This window comes from Epinephelus lanceolatus, chromosome 5, assembly GCF_041903045.1.
Source record: "Epinephelus lanceolatus isolate andai-2023 chromosome 5, ASM4190304v1, whole genome shotgun sequence".
NCBI classification, from domain to species: Eukaryota; Metazoa; Chordata; class Actinopteri; order Perciformes; family Serranidae; genus Epinephelus; species Epinephelus lanceolatus.
Window position 1 is genome coordinate 5331776 of NC_135738.1, and position 23926 is coordinate 5355701.

General features: G+C 41.6%; 2 protein-coding genes across 4 annotated transcripts in view; one reads left to right on the forward strand and one right to left on the reverse strand.

The window, feature by feature from the left end:
- tmtc3 (transmembrane O-mannosyltransferase targeting cadherins 3) overlaps positions 1–20939 on the reverse strand; it is a 47282-nt gene extending 26343 nt beyond the window's left edge. For both annotated transcript variants that reach the window (XM_033635291.2, XM_033635290.2), the window contains exons 1-6: positions 20791–20939; positions 19501–19714; positions 18766–18984; positions 9128–9227; positions 5849–5964; positions 5208–5380 (exon numbers count right to left, since the gene is read on the reverse strand). In XM_033635291.2, coding sequence (XP_033491182.1) covers positions 5208–5380; positions 5849–5964; positions 9128–9227; positions 18766–18984; positions 19501–19689 — 797 coding nt within the window. In that variant the 5' untranslated portion in view covers positions 19690–19714; positions 20791–20939. The remainder of the gene's footprint in view (positions 1–5207; positions 5381–5848; positions 5965–9127; positions 9228–18765; positions 18985–19500; positions 19715–20790) is intronic.
- A 16-nt stretch (positions 20940–20955) lies between these two features.
- The window catches only part of cep290 (centrosomal protein 290), a 64808-nt gene continuing 61837 nt past the window's right edge, over positions 20956–23926 (forward strand). The window contains exons 1-3 of one of the 2 annotated variants that reach the window (XM_078167627.1): positions 20956–21722; positions 23476–23553; positions 23782–23851. In XM_078167627.1, the coding sequence (XP_078023753.1) occupies positions 21618–21722; positions 23476–23553; positions 23782–23851 (253 nt within the window). In that variant the 5' untranslated portion in view covers positions 20956–21617. The remainder of the gene's footprint in view (positions 21723–23475; positions 23554–23781; positions 23852–23926) is intronic. The other variant, XM_033635167.2, reaches the window with a different exon arrangement.

The window sequence follows — 23926 nt, forward strand, 5'->3', positions numbered from 1 at the left end:
CTACAATCGATCAAATTGTTGCACATGCTCAGCAAATCAGCATCGCTGCTGGCACGCTGTCGGGAGGATTTCATAAATCCACTTCCACTTCTCACTGGTTGGTTTGGGATGCCACTCAATAGAGTGTGCCAGGGCTGACGTCAAAACCTGGAAGTTTAGCGTCACGCTGGTTCCCAGAAGAGAAAGTGAATGTGATTTTTGCATTGCGTTTTGGATTATGTCAGAAAATAAGCTCCGTGGCTAACACAAGTTTATGATACTTACAGGTTTTGTTCAGCAAGATAATCTTCACATATGAACACCTTTCATACCACATTTGAAGCTTAAATGCGATCGCCAGAAGTAAAAAGCTAACGTTAGGCTTTAACGGACTACATGACTACTCCACGGTCGCATGACTCTTGACGTCACCTCCACTAAGCTTTCAACTGATTTCGGCCACTTTATTTTAAAAACATTGTATAATGGGGAAATCGGACTGTTTAAGTTAAATAAGAAGCTGTAATGGTGGACTGCCAGCACTCTCGCCTGTTCGGGGGTGATGATGTTTAATGTCCCTGACAGGGTTTGTAGTCGTATTGAGTAGCTTGTTAGCAACCGCCTTTTTTACGACACGTAAAAGCTTCAAAATTCACAAGTAGGGTATTTACTGACGTGTTTTATGTCGTAGAACAAAACCTGAAACTCGCTTAAGCTTTTGTTAACCACAGACCTTATTTGAGGCATTTTAACAAAATCCCATTCAAAAAACGTATTGACTTTTAGACGAGAGAACCGGAAGTGCTAAAAGTGCTAACGGAGTTCCGGGTTTACTGGCACACTCTATAGCCCTGTTTCCACCAAGCAGTTCAGTTCAGTTGAGTTTGGTTCACGTTTTTCCATCTCCACAGTGAAAAGTTGTGGATGGTACCAAGAGAAGCGTTCCTTAGCGTCCCCATGCTTGGTCCCCCCTCTGTTGGGGTACCTAGCACACAGATCTGGTACTAAAAGGTGGAGCTGGAAACCCTGCAGTCTGATTGGTCAGTAGAGGACGGTCACTCTGGTTTTATGTAACCTCTATTCGTACATCAGTAAACTAGAACTATAAAATGAAAGAGAAAAAAAGAACTTCGTTCACTGGGTCGGCCGCTGGCAACTTTTAAGGTGGAACGTTTACTTGTAATGTTACTCAATGCATGAGTTGATGACGTGAATCCATCAGCACACCTTAAATTTCACTGTGACAACTTTGACCATCACTTTAGTTTTTATATGACACACACTTTTAGTAATGACTTTAAAAATATAGATTAATTTGGAGCGGATCATGTGAAGGTCATTTATTCTAATCCTCACTTCCTGTGGGCTACAGCAACACTAAACCCCTGAGCTTGCCTGAGAAGGACTAAATGTTCTGTGGACGATAAACCAGGTGCAGACTTCCATCTGTGTCACTGCTGATGAGGAAATACAGCGAGTGCTGGACAGAGCAGTGAGTGACAACAACCCCGCCCACATTTAAGACGACTGTCTGAACAGACCGAGGGTCTAGGTACCATGTCTGAAGGGTCACTGTTGGTTCCAAAGGGACTGTACTGAAAGGGTTTGGTGGAAATGGGGCTAATGTGCAGACACTCTGTGTAAATGCAGAAACAGAGTGAAAATGGGTCGGGAGAGGGTGCGGTTTGGGAAAGGCCCAATCTCAATGCTTGGTCTGTTTTAAAAACCCTCCAGCCTAAATGTTGGGCCAAACTGGTAAAGTTTTTCCTCAAAGGCTGAGCTAAAGGTCGCTATCTAAAATAAATAGGGCCGATTAATCCCTTTACAAGATGAGTGTGTAAGAAAACACCCTGCTGAATAATGAGACACTGTATGTTAATGGAGGAAAGTTCAGAGATGGTCTAAAACAGAAAGAGGGAATCCTCTGAGGGCGATGACTGTATGTATAAAGTTTTTTAGTTTAAGTGAAAATCAGCCTGACAAAAGGCAGCACTCTGAAATGAGATTTAAGACAGCGTTCATCCCGCAGTTACAGTGAACATGTTTTGTCTATTCAGCTGCCAGTGACACACCCGTATCCTTAACTCATGATCGGCGTCTCTTTGGTGTTAAGCCTGTATCTGAACTGTTCCGGTGCAGCAGGTAGTCCCCGCTGGGAAGGTGATAATCTAAATATGCAGTATTGTTATGGCTTGAACACAGAAATTCTTGCAGACAATCTGGAGACGTCTTTGGGATTACGGCTAGAGGATTAGCACATCTAAGCTAATTTGGAATTTTATCTTCGCCATCAAATGCCATCAAGTCGAGTCTGTGTGGAATCCTGTGCAGATTTCATCATAGTTCAGACTCAATCAGCCTTTAATCCAATAGAACCATTAACATTCATCACTGGCTCAGTGTTCAGACACCGGTCAGTACACTGAATTATTACCTACAGCAGCTTCGCCTTCGTACAGGGTCACTGACTTTTTATCCACCTTCAGCTGTGGTTTTATTACATTTTTACTGAAGACACATTGTGCATGAAATCTAAGTTGTATCGACACTGATTTTCTGCTCTTTGCTTCGTTATAGCTCCAGTGTGTTGGATTCAGGGGGATATACTAGCAGATAAGACATGGAATGAGCCGTTTATATCTACATAGGGAGCAGGTCCTTGTCTACAGAGATCTCCATGTTGCACCGCCATATTTCTACAGTAGCCCAGAACGGACAAACCAAACACTGACTCTAGAAAGAGACATTCAAGTTTGCGTTGGCCACAATAATAAGAATAATAACAAGAATAAAAAATGTCTCAGTGAGAAAGTCCTCATGAGGACAAATGTCTGAACACCACAGTTCTAAAACAAGCCGCTGCTGCAACTTTCCTCTGCAATGTTATAAAACGGTTTCGTCTCGTCATGAATCTTTGGTCTGAAATGGACTTTACAGTTTGATGAGTTAATAGATACATTAATTTTAAATTATTTCCTTCACTATAAATATTTTTGACAGACACTAAATTACATGAAAAATTACTAGAATGCTACAGGATAAAGATATGATGATTTAGGACTTTGACTAGTCGTAATAATTCATTACCAGATAATAATCCCGTACCTAATGCATGGACTTCTCAGAGACCTCTGAACCTGAACTTTGACATGAAGCGAGACTCCTCTGCACTTTAAACTCTTGAGAATACACACATGTCACACATGTTGCACTGAGCTGATACGGCGTACAGCAGGTATCATGAACAAGAAGAGCTGCTCTCAATAAGTTATGTGCAACAATCACGTTTGTGATTAACCTCCAGTGATAACAATCTCCCCGGTAACTCCACCAGCACCATAAATATCTCACCACAGCATAAATATCACCTGCCGCATAAATCTACCTGACGGGGATATCAGCAGAGGGGTCGCCGTGTGTACGCTCGGATCATCATAAATTAGAGGGAAACATTCGAGGGACAAAAAGATAAAAACACTCTCGCTTTTCTCTTTTTTAAACTCAGTGTCATGTAAGAGGATTACTGGGCATATTTTTAGTTGTTTTCAGGTTACTGCAGCGTTGACCTCTGAACTCCTCAGCGCTGATTGCTTTCAACATTTGAGATCCAGGAACGAGAGCGACACATAAGAACAATGCAGATGTATGTACAGTATGTATTATTCATTTTCATGCAGAACTCTGCAGCAGAACATAGTTGCAGGTCTGTAAATAGCATCCGTCAGCAGCAGGAAGTCAGAAGCCATGGGAAGATTTTCTAATTTAATCAAATAAAAAGAAGTTATATAAACTATTACATAATCCGAAATAAATAAAGAAGCAGACTGGTATAATGTGTTTATATAACCTGCAATCCATTTACATTTAAATCATGACTTTAACTTTATTCCACTGCCCTTGAGTTTCTACAAATGTCTTTTCCTTTTCAGCAGATGAGATCCAGCAGCTGCGCAGCTCTGCTTTTTGAACACCGGCCCAACTCCAAGGTTTAACAGCACAGCACTAAAATAAATTGCAGTCTCCTAAAACTGAACACCTCATGTTGCTGGTAGCAATAAAAATTACTGTGAAATGTGAGCTGTGAGTGTAATTGATAAGCAAAATCAAGTCCTGACACACCTATTAAAAACAATGTAGTCAACAAACACAGAAAAACAGCTTTAACCCTTTAAATGCTGCCATAGAAATCATCCACCAGTGCACATGTTGGTATTTTTGCTTATTGTGACGTCATTTCCTGGAGTATCTCCAAAAGCTTCATGTCCCTAAAATCTGTACAACCTGAACTAAAAGGTTATGGAAGTCAATCAACCAGAATAACTGATAAAAATATTAAAATTTTGTCATAAATAAAAAAAAAATATACAACAGACATTTTTATCGACCTGCTCCTCTGGCTCCATCACATGTTTTCACCGTCCTTTGGACGGCGCTTAGTGTGATGTAATGACATCATCCCATGTGGACAATGTGATGGCACAAAAGACCAAAGGCTTAGCTTTGTGTTGCACAAAGAATGACCGCTCGAGCTCTTAAAGTTTGTATGCCTCCGCACCGTCAACAGCTGTGGCTGAAGTCGTTATGTTTTAGGGTTGTCAGTCCCATTTCTTTAAATTTGGCACAAATGTCCACTTTGACTTAACAATAAACTGATTAGATTTTGGTTGTCAAAGGTCAAGGTCACTGTGACCTCTCATTCTTGTGAACATGCTATCTTAAGAATACTTTGAGGGAAACTTGGCGCAAACATCCACTTGGACTCAACGCCAAGATGCGATTAGATTTTGGTGGTCAAAGGTCAAGGTCAGTGTCACCTTCTGTCTCATTCTCGTGAACATGATACCCCAAGAACACTTCAAGGGAATGTCTTTAAATTTGACACAAACGTCCACTTGGACTGAAGAATAAACTGATTAAAGTTTGTTGGTCGAAGGTCAAAGGTCAGTGTGACTTTCTGTGCTGATTGTATAGATCTTCTGTGTGTGAAGCATCCATGTTTTCACAGACATGGATGGAAACTGTCAGAGACACAGGGTGGACTGGTGGTCGGAGTCATACAACCAGGGGCGGTAATTCTAGCTTAATTTAGAACATTTTCAGACAGGATCATAAAAATGACCCCCCTGCAGCTGCTTGCAGGAGCTTTGTTTTCAGAGGTTTAAACATTGTAAAGCTGAAAATAAATTTAAGCCGCATTATGTTACTGCTGATGGAGTAATGCTGCGTACCTGGTGAAGACAGGAAGTTGGGACTGGATGACTTGGACCCTGATGATGACGAGCAGCAGGGTGCTGATGACGAGGACAATGAGCTTTAGCAGAGTCTGCAGGACAGCGTAGGGGAAACCGTCTTTACCCTGCAGGACTTGCCGCAGTGTGTCCAACAACATGGGCAGGGTGAACTAACAAGAACAGCAACAAGGGAAAGACAGGAAGGAAACGTCAACTCAGCATCGTAGTGTGAAGGATTCGTACAAACTCTGAGTTAAACTCTGAATATTTTCTAATTTAAAAGACTATCATGTTGTGATTTCAGTTTCTGATGTGAAACATTTTTAAATCCATCCTGCTGTGTCATTAAAGCTCCTCCGGGGCTCATTATGTTCAGTATGTATCTGTCAGATTTGGCACAAATGTCCACTCAGACTCAGGCTTAAACTGATCAGATTTTGGTGGTCACTGTAACCTCATCCGTCTCATTCTCTGATATACTTCCTTATCAAACCTTGACCTAATCCAGGTGAAACTACACGTTAACACCACTTTTTAATTAACACTTGAAATAAACTCCGTAACAAAACCCAGCCATGCTTTGATGTATCAGGCTGACCAAAAAAAAAACCCAGAGTGACACTGTGTCGGAGCCTTACCCCTTGGGCGACAAACACTTCATGGACACAGCAGATGCCGACGACAGTGATTCCCTGCTCCTTACACAGTGTTGCTGCAGCCACGAGAATGACTGTGAGAGCGATCGGAGCCCAAACTGAAAAAGAAGACAGAATATATATAAATGACAACCAACCTGTACGCAACAGAGACTCCTTAAACACATGGTATTCCACTCAGGGGCGGAGCCTGTGTCACACAGAGTGTTTTGTGCCTGATGCTCAGTCTCGTCAGTGCACACTTGGTCATCATGTCACTTTTTTGATAAACTAGCAAAACTGTAACCTTGTTTTTTAATCTATTCTTTGCTTTAACCCCGAGATTAAACCTACAGAAGAACTCACGCCCAACTGATCTGTTACCGGACTGCTGATGAAGTCTTAAATTTACTGTCATAGTGTTATGCTGGAAAATATGTACAATTAAATAGTGCTTGAATATATTACATTTACATGGACCAACTACTGTATTCTCATATCAGTAGTTTCTTGCATCAATAGATGCTCAGTCTCGGCAGGCTTACCAGGCAGACTGTCAGTCACTTTGCCACTCAATCCAACTTCTCATCTTCATCAAACCAAATGAATTCAGGATTTTATCCAGATCTCACACAGCTGAAAACTCATAAATGTGCACTCACTGGCTGAGACCGTCACAGAGCTCGCTGAAGCGAACACTGCTACGTCCTGCAATATCACGCTCATCTGGGTTATAAATATCAAGTTTATAGGGAGTCCTGTATGCAAACGTTACATGTTTCATCCATTAAATTCTCTACAGAAATTTCTGATCCAAATTCTACATATTAAACTCTGTTGCAATGCGACCTTCCCACTGCCTGAACTGAGGACACCCATTTATCCTTGACCGCCCCCAGTTTCCCAAAATCCATCGTTTAATGGAACGTTCAGAAAATCCTCATCAACATGTGAAGTCGGGAAATATTACAAAAATGCATTTGCACTTAAGAGGCCATCCATCACTGGTAAAATACCACTTGAACTTTAACAGACCAATGAGGAGGGCCGGGGTGGAAATAATGGACGCCAGACAATAAATCTTGTGTTTGCTCTTGTCAGCAGCGTGAATGTCGTCCATCAGTACAGAGACGTGGATTTAATTTATACTGATATATTTTGCATCAGCCCAGCACACTGTTTGCTGCTCATCCACCCTGTGCTTTAATGATACATCACAACTCGTCCTGTAATCACCATTATGGAACTTTATCCTTATTTCTCGTCATAAAGTTTGAAATATATGACTTAATCAGAACTGACTGAATAGACCACTGTTCTGGTCTCAGTGAGACAGAAGCATCTGATGAGGAGAGGAGGAGCACTTTCAGTCCTCAGGCTGATTAAAGATTCAGCCTCTGAACTGTGACGCTGTCATAGACCTGTTAGTATCTGCGTACCTTTTGGCCAATAAGCAACAAGAAATGGCGGTTCAGAAATGCAACAGATACCTTATGTGTGAGAAGATTTAGTCGGGCTGCCCCATTCAGATCCCTCCATCCACTGAGATTACTTGTTTTTTTATTTTAGTAGTTATTTTAGTAGTAGTTTAGTAGTATATTGAGATATATATTGTGTATCGGCACCACACTGGTGCATTGGTTAGCACTGTCGCCTTACAGCAAAAGGGTGGGGGAGCCCTTCTGTGTGGAGTTTGCATGTTCTCCCCATGTCAGCGTGGGTTTCCTCCAGGTGCTCCAGCTTCCTCCCACAGTCCAAACACATGCAGGTTAACTGGTGACTCTAAATTGTCCGTAGGTGTGAATGTGAGTGTGAATGGTTGTCTGTCTGTTGTGTGTCAGCCCTGTGATAGTCTGGTGACCTGTCCAGGGTGAACTCGCCTCTCATCCATGACCCCGGCAGGATAAGCGGTTACAGAAAATGAATGAATATTGTGTATCGCGATATAGCCTAAAAATATTGCTTTATATTTTTGATGCCACACCGCCACCCTACAATAATGCACCCAGTGTTTCTCTCATTCAGATGGCTTGTGACAGGAAGAGAAGGAAATTTCAAAGAGGCTCATACGCTGTTGCCACAGCTCGACCAACCTTGCCTCCATGTCTTCATCCACAAGATGCGTAGAGTTGCCACGGCACTATCTGACGCTCTGTTTGCAGTGAAAAAAGGGCACTGATCTTTTGACTTACAGCTTTGCTTCAACTGTGCGGAGCCTGAGGACGGCCGACCAAAATTTCTGTTGTCAGAAATGTATCTGAAGTCCAACAGCCAGCTCAGAGCAGTTGATCTGACCATGATTAGTCATCACTCCCTTGTGTATGCAATGTGGCAATGATGTCTGACAAAGCTGAAATTTGGTTTGACCCTTAAATGAGTCATGCTGCTCAAAAATCAGGTCAGAAATGGACTCGAAATGTACACATGTATGCCCGGCTTGATCCACCAGGACGCCCCGTCATTATCTGATTTAAAACTCTCACATAAAAAAAAGAAACCCAGCATCAGCAGGGCTGTAGTTAAATCGTCACACATTACTGTCAGGGCCTGCTGTCATGGTTTCTGTTGGTTTGTAATGTTCACATGTAAACAAAGGACCGACACAACTAAAGCAATTCATCGTGCTCCAACTAAAAGTCTGTAGGCCTTTATTATCGATGGTTCCTGCGTGATGCACGAACAAAAGAGATAAAGAGGCACAGATGTGTTGTGGCATAGGGACTCTCCTTAGGGTGCAATTATAAAACAAACACATACAAGTTCACCTAATAATGACAAACCCCACCCTGTGAGTACATGATGTGCATGGAGAACCACAAACAAATTACCTACCATGCACAGTACACAGCAGATACAGGTCAGTCTGTAATAATACTGTAATAATGTGAATATAATTAGAGCAGACCTCTGGGAGCAGGTATGTTATTACATGACATAGGATATTCTAATTTACATACCAGTAACCTAGCTGCAAAGTAAACTTGTAAACTGTGTCACTGAGCTCCTGAACCTTGATGGCGTGTCTGATGTTTGATCTGATCCCAACACTTCCTGTTGCCACAAACATCTGACTGTAACTGCTTATTAATGAACGAGCAGGTCTGTCACTGTGCCAGAGACCTTCCAGTTCACTGAAGCATTTGCGTCATGGAGTTACAAGTGGGAATTTAGGGTTTGGTTTCCTGCCTGTGTCTTGAATGGAAGGGCACATGGAACAACACTTAAATGACGTGTAGCCAGAACAGCTTGAGCATGGGATGTATGTCAGTACAGCTGACTTACCTATGGAGTGATCGGCACCTGTGGATTTGGTGTAGGCCAGGAAAGCAGCTAGGAGGAAGATTGAAGACAGAAGTTCAGCTCTGCCGACCACACCTGTAACCTGATGATGAAACAGAGGCAGCAGTCAGTGCTGTGGCTCATTCACACTGATTCGTTCATTTTAACTTTCACTGAAGATAGAAATGTAAATTTATTTAAAAAGTCAGTAGAAGTGTAATTGTTTTATCTCAGGTTATTGTTTGCATGTGTGCAATGCAGTAACTTCCTTATGTCCAAGACAGTTTACTCCCTCAGGAAACAATACAGTGTCCTAAACTTTATTTTGCTTCAGGCTCACAGGTGTCAAACGTGTCAGCACATGACCATTTCCCCTTTAGGGTTAAACATCAACCACAGATCAACCCTCAAATACACCTCAAGTAAAGGAAAACACAGAATAACTCTGTTCTAATCTCTCAGAGCATCACACACGTGTCCACAGCTTGACAGCAACCAGAGTCCACATGTTTAAGCCCCCAGATGCAGCTGTGAAAACAGATCCGGTCAGGTAAATCTCCTCTGAGGATCACAGGCAGATCTCCGCACAGCAGCCTCTCATTAACATCTGTCATTTGTGTAAATGATGACTGCCCTCATGTGGAAGAAACAACATTCTCACTGCAGCCATAACCACAGGCCTCAGACACGTCCCCTAAAACCACACATACAGCCCACAAATGGTTCCGCTGAGCACTTTACAGAAGAAGTCGTCTGTTTGGTCTCGTGTATCTGTTGAAGCTACGGCTGGGAACTTTAATGAAAATACATTTTGTCATTTGCTGAAACTTTAACTGCTTCTACACAGAAGTACATTAAACAGATAGTCTATAAAAAAATTGGTTCCTCCTTCCACTCACTTAACTTCTAACGGCATTTGTTAGAATCATTGAAAATAACCAGGAGCTGTGGAGGCTCTGACGCAGCTGTCAATCATGTCAGTCACGGCTTGTGAACTGTGGTCTAACGAGGCAGCACTGATCAGATATGAATCAATCATTTTTTCACCGCAGGTGTTTCAGAAACATATTTTAGTGACTGTTTAGCAGTGAAATGAGAAAGTTTGTGATCAGGCCGCCATGTTGGAAACAGTCGAGGCAACACCAGGCACCGCCCACAGGCCGGACCAGCTCTCTCATTTTACAGCTAAACTTTGGGGTCATGTACACCAAAGTGTTTTTTTTCTGAGGCCAGTGTATTTTTTGTAATAATTTGCAGTGGGAGCACTGCGTATTCACGCTGTGCTACAAACTCCAGCAGCGTGACGAGGTGCTGAGCACCAAGGGCTGAAAAATGTTTGACATTGTTTAAAAATGCTGCGCTCGTCACTGCGACTTCAGCAGTTTAATCACAGTGGAGGAGGGACAAATACAGTGAAGAGAACCCGCCGTCACATGTGCAAGTGCTGAATAACAACATCAATGGAGAAGAAATCTGTTTATTTCTGTATATATTCAGTGTTTCCCACAGAAGTAGACTCTGCATGTGGCGTTAGCTGACGACCGTGGGGGCCTTACTTTTTTATTTTTCCTTACCTGTGTGTCGTCATATATCGGTCTGTGTCCCCCCTCTGTATCTAAGGTTTTTGCTGGTCTGTTAACATAGCTCAGGCAGAACTCTTTTTTTCCATTAACAGCAGTTTGTGGAGTGAAGTGAAGTTTCGAAGGTGGATAGCTGAACAGATAAGACTGATGGATGAGAGGAGCAAATGTTTGTAAGTGAAAGCACACTTTTAGACCCACGTAATGACTGGTTTATGGGCTGTACACATGCCTAGCTTTCTGCACCCTCAAATCCGTTGTTTTCAATGTAGACGCACGGCAGGCGTGCTCAAACACCAGAGCGACGCCATCACAACGCCCACAGAGTGCAGCAGCTGTGCCCGGAGATAAACGGAGTTAAATTTTTGGAATGCAGCAGCGCGCACTACATGTTCTGTAACCTGGAACAACAATGTATGTGGTTCATCTGTTGACACGTATTTTCTCCATAACTGAAAATAATTCCACTCTGCTTATTTATTCCTGAGTAAATAACGTTATCCTCATCGTCTTTCTCTCGGCTCCTTGGCATCTGCCTGCTGCTGTTTGACTGTGACACAGACTTTCAAAATAAAGGCGTAACTTTAAGATGGCAATAAGGATCAGTGTTTTCACTTTGCATCAGTGATACTGGATCATTGATCATTGAATCAATATATCAATTCAGATCAATAGATCTTTTCACTCCTAGTCACAGTGACCTTGAGCTCTGACCTACGATCACCAAAAACTAATCAGTTCATCGTTGAGTCCAGGTGGACATCTGTGCAGAATTTGAAGAAATTCCTTTGAGGCATTCTTGAGATATCATGTTCACAACGATGGACGACTGATGGACAACCCAAAAACATGATGCCGGCGCAGAGGCATAAAAATGCTCTGCTGGGGCGTTGGTGGCTTGGTGGGTAGAGCAGGCTCCTCATGTATGAGGCTGTTGCTGCAGCAGCCTGGGTTCGAGTCCAGCCTGTGGCCCTTTGCTGCATGTCATCCCCCCTCTCTCGCTCCCCCTTTCAAACTTTCCTGTCCTGTCAATTAAAGGCAAATGCCCAACAAAAATATCTTTAAAAAAATAATAATAAAAAAAATGCTCTGCTGAACATAGGACATGACTTTATCAGGCAGCCACATGAAGGACACATGAAAAATGACGGCCCCGGGATATAGTCACGCTTCATGTGATCACACTGACACCGCTGTTAAACTAAAGCACTGCATCGTCTAAGTAAGTACAGACTTTCTTTGTTCTATCACTCGTCTCTGTGGCCCTGACGAGTTAATACACTGATGTACTGACACAACATTCAGAGAGTCGGGAGGATAAAGCAGGGGGTCCGTCCATTAAAGCTGATTCCTCCAAACGGTTGAATGGCTGACCAGCTTTGGTTTGATAAATTGTCTCACTACATTTCCCATATTCTCTGTACAGACTGAAAGCCCTTCCCCCTCAGTGACATTTTACAGCCTTGATATACTGTGCTGTTGTGGAGAACACTAAATAATTTGTATTTGAAGATACTTGGAGATCCTAAAAAAAACCCCCCAAAGTCTCCATTCAGAAAGATAGATAACCAAAAAACACAGCGGAAGACATGGGGACTCACAGGGACTCTTTGTACCCACTTATCATGAAGGGACCTTCAGTGCTCGGAGCATAACTCAAAAACAAATGATCCGTTCAGAGAGAGATTCCAGACGACGATAACATGAAGGGCATTCGCTGGACTAACTCTAAGGGCTTATTTGTGAGGCAAATTGTTTCCATTCAAGACGTCTGAGAGAGACTCTGCATAGATTAGAGAGCAGCATGAGGAGGATCGGCGCAGCGGAGCATGATGTGTAACAGTAGCACTACGCCCAGAGAAGTAGAATGTTTCCTTTGTTTTTCTGCTGCAGTCGGTCCGAGCTGTCTGGTCATCAGTTCAGCTGCGTTCAATAGGATGAATTACAGGTCCTAATTGGGGAGGAGGCCCGTAATGAAGGGGGCCCATGAAACACAATGAGATCAAGATCAAATGATTAACAATAAGAAAAAAAAGGTTTTTTGGTTCGTACAAAAAGTGTACAATAAAACTAACGTTTCAACAGAAAACTAACTTTCAGTTTCAGACAGAATCAGCACAAAATAACATCCTTCATCAGAGGAAGAGGAGGACTGATAATCACTGCTGGAGGTGGAGTCTGAGATGGACCTCGAGTATCCATTTTTTAATTACATAAATTACTAATATTACAAATACAAATTAAACTTTTGGTGGCCTATTAGAATAATGAAACCAATTACTTTTTCTTGTGACAAAGATATATAATACAGATATTTAACCGTTTCAGTATGGGTGTAGTGTGAGACAGACTGAACTCAAATATTTCAGTTAATGTCAGGAATTATGGGATTATTTATCAAAACCACCTTGAGTTTAGATCTGAAGTCATTTCAAGGTAGAAATGTGACTTTTACTTTGGAATATTTTATACAGTCAAAATGACATATTTTTGTGTCCAGTCAGAGACGTCATCAACTGAAATGTATCAGTCAGTCAGTGTTCCAAATTATTTATTTAAATTTGTTTTCCCAGGAACCCAAAAATCAAAGAATAAAGACATTTCCCTCACATTTTAGTGATATTTACTTAAAACACCTCTCTGCTCTGCCGTCTAATCTGCCCTGCAATCTTGTAGCTAAAGGACCGCCCTCATTTCCCATCATGCCCGTCTGGTGCTGGACTAATATCTAGTTGGTTTGAGTTTTCTGATGCTCCAGAATGAAAATGCGACTTTTAAGTAGTGTTTATAATGTGTCTGTTCAGAACATACTGGCTTCTGTTAATAATCATCCTTTTTGTGCAGGTTTATGTTTTTAACCATGAGTCAGGTGACTGTTACGTTTCTGTAGTAAAGGGGTGTGGTCTGGAATACCTGACAATGTCTCCATTAATCAACAATCACATGGTAGTAGTCTACAAAGGTCATGCTGAATAGATTAGGATACATCAGATCCCTTTACTTGTAAATTAATTACATATACTAGACAAAGCAAATTATGTTATGTTATGGTTTCTACCGTTTTTTTTTTTCCCCGTTAAAGGGTTTTTTTGGGGGAGTTTTTCCTTATCCGCTGTGAGGGTCCAAAAGACAGAGAGATGTCGTATGCTGTAAAGCCCTGTGAGGCAAATTGTGATTTGTGATATTGGGCTTTATAAATAAAATTGATTGATTGAAACTGATGTTTTAACATACATTGGAGGTTAACAATGCTGATACCATGGTCTCTGTGAATACTCAATTCTGATTGGCTGCAGGGTGTCCGTTAAAAGGTGTTATAGGACAGCTAAAAAGATGTTCCGGTCAAACTGCCTGATGACAGGTTCTACATTATTGCGCTGGCTCAACTGCTAGTTTGTAACCATAGCAACAGAGACTCAGAGCAGAAGCAACGGATTACAACGGGCATCATGAGTGATTTTATCGTTTCATTTAATTTATTTGGTGAATTTGATCATTTTGATGAATGGGATGCAGAAGAAGAGAGGATAGAGAATGAAAAGAAAAGGGAGAAACGGCACAAGGAGGTGACACCGGAAGAATTAAATAATTTAGAAGATGAGAAGGATGAGCCCAACACCAAGAAGACAACGAAATGGGCAGTTCAAATGCCACTATGATGGACATACCCATATCACTTTCAAATGTCACTATTATTGTAGCATTTCATTTTAAATAGGAAACAATGGTTAATTTGTTAATGTGTTTATATGATTTAATCTCGACTACTATATGCTTATGAATTATTTGTTGCAATTAAAAACGATTTTGATTAGCCTACTATTTGGATGTTGATTATTTGAAACAAATTTTCTTGGGCCTATAAATGAACGCCAATGAATCATGAAAGTAATATCTAATGTTTTTTTTTTTTTTTGCACATCATCCTCTGACCACCAGAGTCTGTAACACACAAGCGGTAAGAAGAGCACTGGCTTTCTGAAATAATCATCTTCTGAATAATATCACGTAACGTTTAGCCATCATCTCACTTCCCTTCACTGATCAGAGTTGCTATGCTCTCTACGCTGCGGCCACAGCGGGTTTCCATGGCAACGCCTGTGAACTACAGAGATTAAATAGTCCGCTCAGCTGTGGCTTGTGAAAAACTCATGATTTTAACCGTAAAACACATTAAAGCATAAATAATTGATTTAATATTCATTTCTTTGGTAAGTGACCATGGTATAATAGTTAATGCTCTTCGAGGTGTCCATTATCAGGAATGAATGGACTCCGCTTCACGTTGGACGGTTCACGCCTCCACGTCGTCCATTATTCCTGATAATAGACACCTCGTCAGGCATTAACCCTTAATGATACCAGTGTATTGATAATAGGGCTACTGATGTTTACGTTGGGCTCTAGTCTTTCTGGTATGCACACAGAGACAGATTGGTCTGTGATTATCTTCTGCCTAGGACCAAATCACAGCCGTGCTGACATACAGCACTACTGGGATATTGCTTAAATCTCATCTCACCTGCAGCTGTCTGAGTTCAGACTGTGTGTGTGTGTGTGTGTGTGTGTGTCTGAGGTCTGTGTGAGGTGCAATCGTTGTCACTTCGACTTCTTATGTTATTAAAATCCAGTTTATGGGTGGGGGATGGTGTGTGCATGTTTTTTGTACGTTCATTTATACATGTGGCTCTATATTTTTCTTCAGCGCACACACAGATCAGGCAGCTGTTGAACTGAGAGGAGACATTCACTGCATCTAACATAAAGTTTATTGGATGACAATCAGTGTCTCCACCTTTAACAGACGGGGTTTGAAAGACAGCTGCAGTAACTGGAGTTGAGTTAATCCTGTTCTAAGTGAGTTAATAACATGCAGGTAAACACAGTGCACTATGGGAGGGGAAGTCTCGGATAAGGTGGTCGCAGTCTGTGCAGGCCGTGGATCTGACGCTATGTTGGCAGTGTTTTAATCTCCTCTTCACTGTCACATTATAATTCTTTTTTTAATCACAGAAACAGTGTGATTCAGATGTGGGTGGAAAATCTATCTTAAATTTTCATCAGTGGAAAAGTCACACAGTCTGAAAGATAAGATAATAAATACAACCACTTGTTTAGAGTCTGACTACGACCCCCCGTCCCACACACAGAGCTGGTGGACATGTTGGAGCAGTGAGGCGGTGATGTTACAGAGGTGCTGTTAGCAGACCAGTGATTTCCTAACACCCCCCTCCCCTGCACAGTGAAGACATGTATGTACATATTTTACCTCAAAACTAAGTTTAGTTTTGTGTTAACAGGAGCACTGCTGTGTTCTGACCTGACGCACTGGCTCTTCTGTTCTGTGTATTTGTGGATGTTTGTGCTTAACATCAGTCAGTGTTGTGTATCTGATATTTAGTTACACAGTCTGAGATGGCTGCCTGTGAGCTGAGGATTGTCTTGGCTTGTTATCGGCTTGAAACACATCATCAGTCTTGTTGTGCCCAGTTTATGCTGACGTGGAAGATTAGAGTCAAACAGAAGACCGGTGCAGAGGTTACAGTAGTTTGTGTGGACGGTGGCACTGAAGGATCAGCCATCTGCTGCCTACAATGTTATGACTACTTATGACTCCATTGTTTGAGCATTTCTCCAACGTTCCCACAGACTGTTGCGTCTTACATGGCAAACAAGGAATAGTGATGAACTGACGGTGGCTTTCCGTCTGGACGCAGAGAAAGTGTTTGATCGAGTTGAGAGGGAGGACTTGTTTGTGATTCTTGAGAGCTTTGGTAGTTCATATATTAAATGGGTGAAACTGCTATATGAATGTCCAAGAGCATCTGTCCTCCAGTGTTATTCCGTTGACGAAAACCGTGGCAAAAAAATTTTGTCAATGACTCAGGGCGGGAAATACCTCACAGAAACCATGTTGACATTTTCCAGAGCCATCTGGAGAATAGCTCATCAACATAAATCAGTATTAAACCAGAGGACCATCAGTTTGAGAATGAATAAAAAAAATCTATCATGTGGGAAAATTGGGAGAGAGCAGGAATAATTTTAATGGAAGACTTGATGGTGATGATGACTCGTATGATGGAAAACATGGCCTCTCCTTTGAACAGCTGATGTATAAATTTAACGTTCCCAGGAAGGATTTTTGGACGTTTATCCAAATAAGGAGTTTTATAACAGCAGATAGGAAGACAAATATTAACCCTGTTACTTGTATTCAGGAGTTATGGTGAACAAGTTAAAAGCATGGAGAGGGACATCTAGTTTTATAAAGGGCTCAGAAAACATCAGGGTGTGAGACGTACATGGGAAAAGGATCTCAGAGCATCCATCAGCGCGGAAATGTGTGAAAACAGTCCAGTCGTGGTACTCCATCACCATAATATCATATCGTGGGGCCTCTGGTGATTCCCACCCATAGTGAACATTAAGCAAAAAATTTAAAATGGCTCTGCTGTCTGTTCACAGAACATGTTTTTATTGTCTGTACGGAGGGTTCGTACAGAGTTTGGCAAACGAGCATTTATGTATGCAGCTCCTTTTATGTGGAATCTTCTGCAGAAGGACCTAAAGCTGAACCGATCGGTTCCTCTCTGATGTTTCAAAGCTCTATTGCAGGATTTCTGTACGCAGTCATCTATATGTTAATGTCAGGGTGTATTTCAGATGGTCTTTGAAATCACATGTAGTATCCCCAGTTTTTGTGGGGGTGTAATCTCATTTTGTGTTTCATATTGATTGCTGTAGAGCTCAATTCAGGTTTCAGTTTCATTTTATTTATAAAGCCCAATATCACCAATCACAATTGACCTCAGAGGCTTTACAGCATACAACATCTCTCTGTCTCTGGACCCTCGCAGCTGATAAGGACTCAAAACTCCCCAAAAACCCCTTTAATGGAGAAAAAAGTGGTAAAAACCTGATGAAGAGCAACTGAGGAGGGGTCTCTCTTCCAGGACGGACAGACGTGCAATTGATATATTTATGGGTATAATAGGTAAACTTTTATTTTGTGTTTTTGTTCTGTGTTGTCTGTCTGTGTCTCATGTTGCTGTCTGGGTCAGGACACTCCTGACGAACAGATCTCTAATCTCGAGCTTTTACTGGGTCAGTAAATGAAATAAAAAATTCCTATGAAGATTCCATGAAATGAGCACTTGAACTTCTTGAAAAAGCGACTTCTTAGAAAACAGTGTTTACTCAGTGTTGACCTGCTTTATGCTGCACTCAAGGTAACTGAAAAGAACAACCAGTGAACATTAGTAATTCAGTGTGATCCATGACCAATAGCCCAACACTGTTGATCAACAAACTCTGCACTTTAAGGGTTCAAACGGAATTATGTTGGATTCAGAGGGACTGAATCTCAAGGAGAACGTGTGGAAGAGGAGAGGTCGGCAAGCATCATCTATCAGAATCAGATCATTTATATCATATACCCTCTATAATGTGTGTCTTGTCTTGTCAGATTCACTCGCAGAGAAAATGGACCAGACGCCGAAACTACCACTACAGATCAGGAGCCAGCCGCGTCCTGTCTGAACAGCCTAGTTTGTCAACAAGAGTGCCGAAAGGAAGCCGGCAGCTCTCACCAGCACTTCATGGCACAATGTCCAGTATCGAGAGAAAGAATAAGAGCGAGACTGCGTCACCTCTGCAGCTTATTCAAAACTTACATTTTTGTTGCTATTAGAAAACAAAGTACTGAAAAAAGGTACCGTTGGATCACAGTGGAAATAAGCCTGTGGCTCTTTCTTGTGCAGTTTAATCCTCAGCAGTTGTAGATGTATCTGATGACTGTCTTAACGTGAAGCAGTTTTATGTGTTTTAAGACTGTCAAATAAATAAGTCTATCTACGGGTACCAGTATCAAATTCCGAGTCTGGTGCCAGTTCAAATATGAACTGTACCCAACGCTGATGACTTTACACTTAAAACTGTCCGATGGTTCAGTTTAACACAGTGACAGTCAGTTCAGTTTGTGACTGTGTGAACTGTATATGAAGTTATTTCAAGCCGTAACAAACATACGTCTCCTTGACTCAGTAAATGTACACTTACAGCTTCAGTATGGATGGGATGCACAGCGAACAGCAACGCCGCCACCAGGCTGGAGGTCTTATCCAGAAACAATCTGCACACCCGCAGGAAGAGCACACACACAACGCCGTGTAAAACCACATTGAGCAGATGGTAGGAGGCTGCGCTCAGCTCGCTGAAGAGGTAGTTCAGTCTGAAGGTGAGTACAGTCAGGGGTCTGTAGGATTTATGGCTCCGCTCCTGCAGTCCGACACACACAAGACAATACAAGTTAAAATAAATGTATCCGTCACAAAGAAGCAGATTTTCTAGCCTGACAAAGGTCAACATCAAACAAAACACTTTTTAAAACACAAATGTGAAATAGGATTAAAACTGTTGAAACTACAGTTGATGAGGACATTGTTAAGAGGTCAAGGTTCAGCGCTTACTTTGATATTTTCAGGGTGGTGACTGCAGAAGGTATAAAAATTAAGCCATATCGGGAGGTGCTCTAACAGAGTAGTGCTCCCACGCAGATGATTAACATTTGACTCACAGTAAATTCTGTCAGTCAGAGGTCAGCTGAGACATTAAAGGCTGACAAATGTTAAATTCCTTAAAGTTAAAATGGACTTCACTGACCTACATAAAACAGCTAATAAACCACCTCTTAAACTAAACAAAATCTTAAGACCTGCCAGTTCAGCTTTTATCAAAGAGCAAACTAACAGTCAGCCTGTACTGATAAACCACGGCGGTGTGTTACGGACTCACCTCTGCCATGGGTGTTCCCCAGAAGTCATTGAGGAACAGGTTGCGGAGAGGTGTGATGGGCCGCAGGTCCTTGTTGTCGAGGATTGCCGAGACATCATCAAACACAAAGCCGCACGACAGACTGTTCCAGTAACATCCCACCACCAGTCCAGTCAAAAGTAAAATCTCCTTCCATGACACAACAGCCATGGCTGACCAGAGCCGTCATTGATCACTGTACAGGAAAACAAAAAGGCTTGAGTCTCTGCTCAATGTTCAGATCACAGAACCACATCATCATGTTAAATGTTGCTTTCTTCTGAACTCTTATTCACGTTATTCCAGGATATTTTGGCTCACTCTGAAGTTGTTGAACTTGCATGATAAATGGAGGTGTTGGGAAGATTTCTTAAAAATGAGGTCAGTATTTACCTTAAAGGACAGACTACTGTCAGTGTATGTACCAAAATATATTTAAAATCATCCATTATTTTAACTATTGACTCATCTCTTATAACTGGCTGTGTCAAGTCCTTGCTGTTTTGTGTGTAGAGCTGCCAGGCAGGGAAAAAGAGATCAGTGTCATGAAAAGTTTCTTAGTTTAACAAAATGTTTTTCATGTTTTTACAAGTTATTTTCATGTCATATTTCATCTCAAGGATATGAGTACCTACTGTAACAGGAAGTTTGAGTTTTATGTCATGTACTTGAGGAGAAATCCAACTGAAGGACTGAATCATGTAAACCAGGTTTTTCTGATTATCAGATTATTGAAGTGCATGTAAACGTGTCAAATCAGATTATTACCATTACCTGATTATTCCCAGTTATCTGATTATTGTGCACATGTAACCGTGCTCAATGAGTGGAGACTTGTAGGTGCTTCGCTAAGGTGTTAATTAAACAAGGACCTGGCAGATAGTTAAACTCTGGGTGGGGATGCTGGCCCACATGCTGAGGGATCAAACAGTGAAGCTACCGGCACAGCTGGCTGCAAAAAGGCAAGAGCAATGGACCCTAACAGCAACATAAAATCACTGCTAGCTGACGTTACCCTCTTTAAACATCTATCTAATACCAGACATTGGTTAATGGAATATAATCAACATTGTTGCCGCTCGATCGCGGCGATATTAAAGTATAAAACACCCCAAATATGTTCTGATCATTTCAGACTGGCTGCTACAACATAACGTTAGCTAACGATAAAGCTAATTTAGCCGCTAATGCTAACTGGGTTGATAGCAGTCTTTCAGATGGAAAAGGTGGACGCAGACGTGTTTATACGTCTTTGTTGGTTTTCCTACCTACCGTGTCTGTAAGAGGGGCAGGCGGTGACTGCAGAGGTGATATCACAAACTAGGAATGGTCAACATTTGGACACATACGGAGTAAACAATCCAGAAAGCGGCATTCCACTATGAAAGCTAACGGCAACACAGCGTCACTATCACTTCCGGTTCAGAGGTTACCGCGCAAGTTGAATGTTAGCAGAGCTGCACTCGGCGCTAATGCGACCGATTTAAGTTATTAACGCGACTTTTAAGTACTTAGCAGTCAGGTTTTATCCGTCACGTCTCTACAGTTTGGTAAAGTTCCCTTCAAGGCTCCACTCTCGCCTTTACTAGCTGTATTTCCTTGTGAACTTTGCGTTAGCTTCATTAGCTAACTGAGTAACCGCTGGTGTTGTCAGTGGTAACCTAGCAGCCTGAGCATCACATCATGGAAACTTCAGGCTGGCTGTTTACTGTCATTTTAACTCACCTGCTGTCTGTATTCTCCATCTGCCATGTTCAGCTGATCTTAGTGATCGATGTTGAATAAAAACAGGCATTTCGTTTAACAGTTTAACTCAAAATCTCAGCGTGTAGTTAGCTAATTCATGAAAACAGGTGCTTGGTCTCCGAGTTTCTTGCAGCAGTTTGTGGAGTAACGGCTACTTAACGTTACCTTAACGTCATCACAAATCAAAAGTGATTTCAGTGAAGCGTTTTTGCGGTGAAAGGAGGCTAATTTTGAGGAGCACAGCGATGTTTAGCTCTCTAACCACAGTGAGCTAGCTAACCAGCTAACATTAGCACAGTTATCACAGTCTGTTGGTTTCCTGGTTAAATCTTTACCAACACACTGAGACCAAGATGCCTGCTGCTCTGGACTGGGACAAAGTGACCAGGATCGACCCAGCGAGTCTGCTTGAATGTGAAAAAGACCAAGTGGACGAGGTCTTCAGCATGTTCGTTTTGGTAACTGTCAACTCTTCACATCAGTAATAATGACAGCTCAGATTTCTGCTCCAACCAACAACCCTTCTCTGGTTTCACAGTACAGTCTGAGTACAGTGGTGCAGTAGGGATTATCTGTGGCTACCTGCACAAAGAGAGATTAATGTGACTGTCCTGCTGATCTCAGATTATTGTTAAGGATATTACAGCTCCTTAGGGAATGTACTTGTAAAAGGAGGGGGGTGGATGGGGTGCAGTGGTGTTGTGAGGCCTGGGTGTCTGAAGCTTCAGCCCCAACTCTTTTATGAATAGCCCCAGATCGAAACAGACTGTATATATGTTTAAAACAAAAAAAGGAATAGGCCAAATAATAAAAAAAAAGCCCTGATCTAATCATTTGTGATTTGGTTCATGCATTAAAACCCTCAATAATAAATTATCATTGATATAAAAAGCAAGTTTTGGGTCGTCCGTGTCATTTAAGCAGTACCTTTTGTGCAAGAGAGAGGCAGAGTGCATCTTTATATGTGGTGCAGTGGTTAATACTGTCGCCTCACAGTGAGAGGGTTGAGAGTTCAAACCTGGTGGCCTGCTGTGTGAAATATCCATGTTCTCCCAGTGTCAGTGTGGGTTTTCCCCCAAGAGTGCAGAGGCATGTATTACAAAGCAGGACGTAGACTAAGCGAGTTAACTTCAGGGTTAACGCTAGGTTGTCAGTACTGTGAAGCTGGTTTACTTTTTACCAGGATAAATCATTTTGTTAACTTATGCTGAACAGTGAATCTACCCCGGAGCAGGTTTAACTTCACAGCCTATCAACATCCTGACCTCTGACCAATCAGATCACTGGGAAAAAAGCAAAAACAACATGATATGAACAGAAGTCCAGAGTGACAGGTAAAAAAGAGTAGTGTATTTTTATATATTTTTATAGGTCAGCAGAATCAGTTCATTGTCCTGGGCTTTCTGTTTCCTCTGGTTTAAAAAACAACAACAGAGCCTCTAACAAACAGAGAGATTATTTACAACACTGAATGCATGAATTTTAGCTGTATTTTAACTTATACAATGTTTGTTGTATCCCTGGAGTGATATCTGATAGTGTGGTTAGAAAAAAAATAGTCCACACAGGATAAACAGTTACAGATACTGAATGAATATTTTTATGCCTCTGCACCAGCGATAGCCATGACCAGAGGCATTATTTGACTCAGCGATGAACTGATTAGTTTTTGGTGGTCAAAGGTCAAGGTCTCTGTGACCTCATCTGTCTCATGCTCTCTATTCAATATCTCAAGAATACCGAAAGGGATTTTTTTTTCTTCAAATTTGGCACAAATGTTCACTTGGATTTCATGATGAACTGATTAGAATGTTGTCATTGAAGGTCAAAGGTCAGCTTGACTGTGACATCATCATGTTTTAACGTCATATCTCAGGAACAGAAGGGGAGACATTTGGTCAGATACTGAATTGGTGACTCTAATCTTGAAACTGTGCTGATTGTATAGATCTTCTGTGTGTGAAGCATCCATGTTTTCACTGACATGGATGGAGACTGTCAGAGACACTGGACTGGTGGGCGGAGTCACACAACCACGGGACAGTAATTTTAGTTATATGTATCTTTTTTATTGTTATTATTGATCGTTGTTTTGTCGTGTCACCTCTGTCACTGTTTGGTCCAGGTTCTTGTGCTGTATTAGAATATTGTTATAAGTTGAAATGACGATGCATTCACTGTCTTTCACTCTGAATCATGTTCTCCATGCAGACTGAAGAATGGGAGGTGAAGGATAGAGCTCCAGAGAACATCATTAAAGTCCTCAGAGTGTTTCAGACCCTGCTGAAGGTGTGTAGTGTTATATCTGCTGCATTTTAATCTCTCCCACACACATCTATTAACAATCCCTCTAACAGCATGTTTATTGTATTTCAATAAGCAAGAATATTTAGTCCCTATTTACTAACGTTAACTCACATTATTTACCATGATGCTGTTTTATGGGCCTGAAATACTGCAGCTAAATTTAGGTATCACATTTTAGCCATGATTGTCTTCTTTCCTTCTGCTTTATAGATTAAGGATCGCGAGGTTTCTATTGCCGACGAATTTGTCGAAGCAATTGGTGTGAAGTATGCTAAAACTGGTCAGTGTACAGATAAAGTCAGTAGGCAAAATGTTACACAAGTTTTGCTAACAAAGAGCAGAGTTCACATTGTTT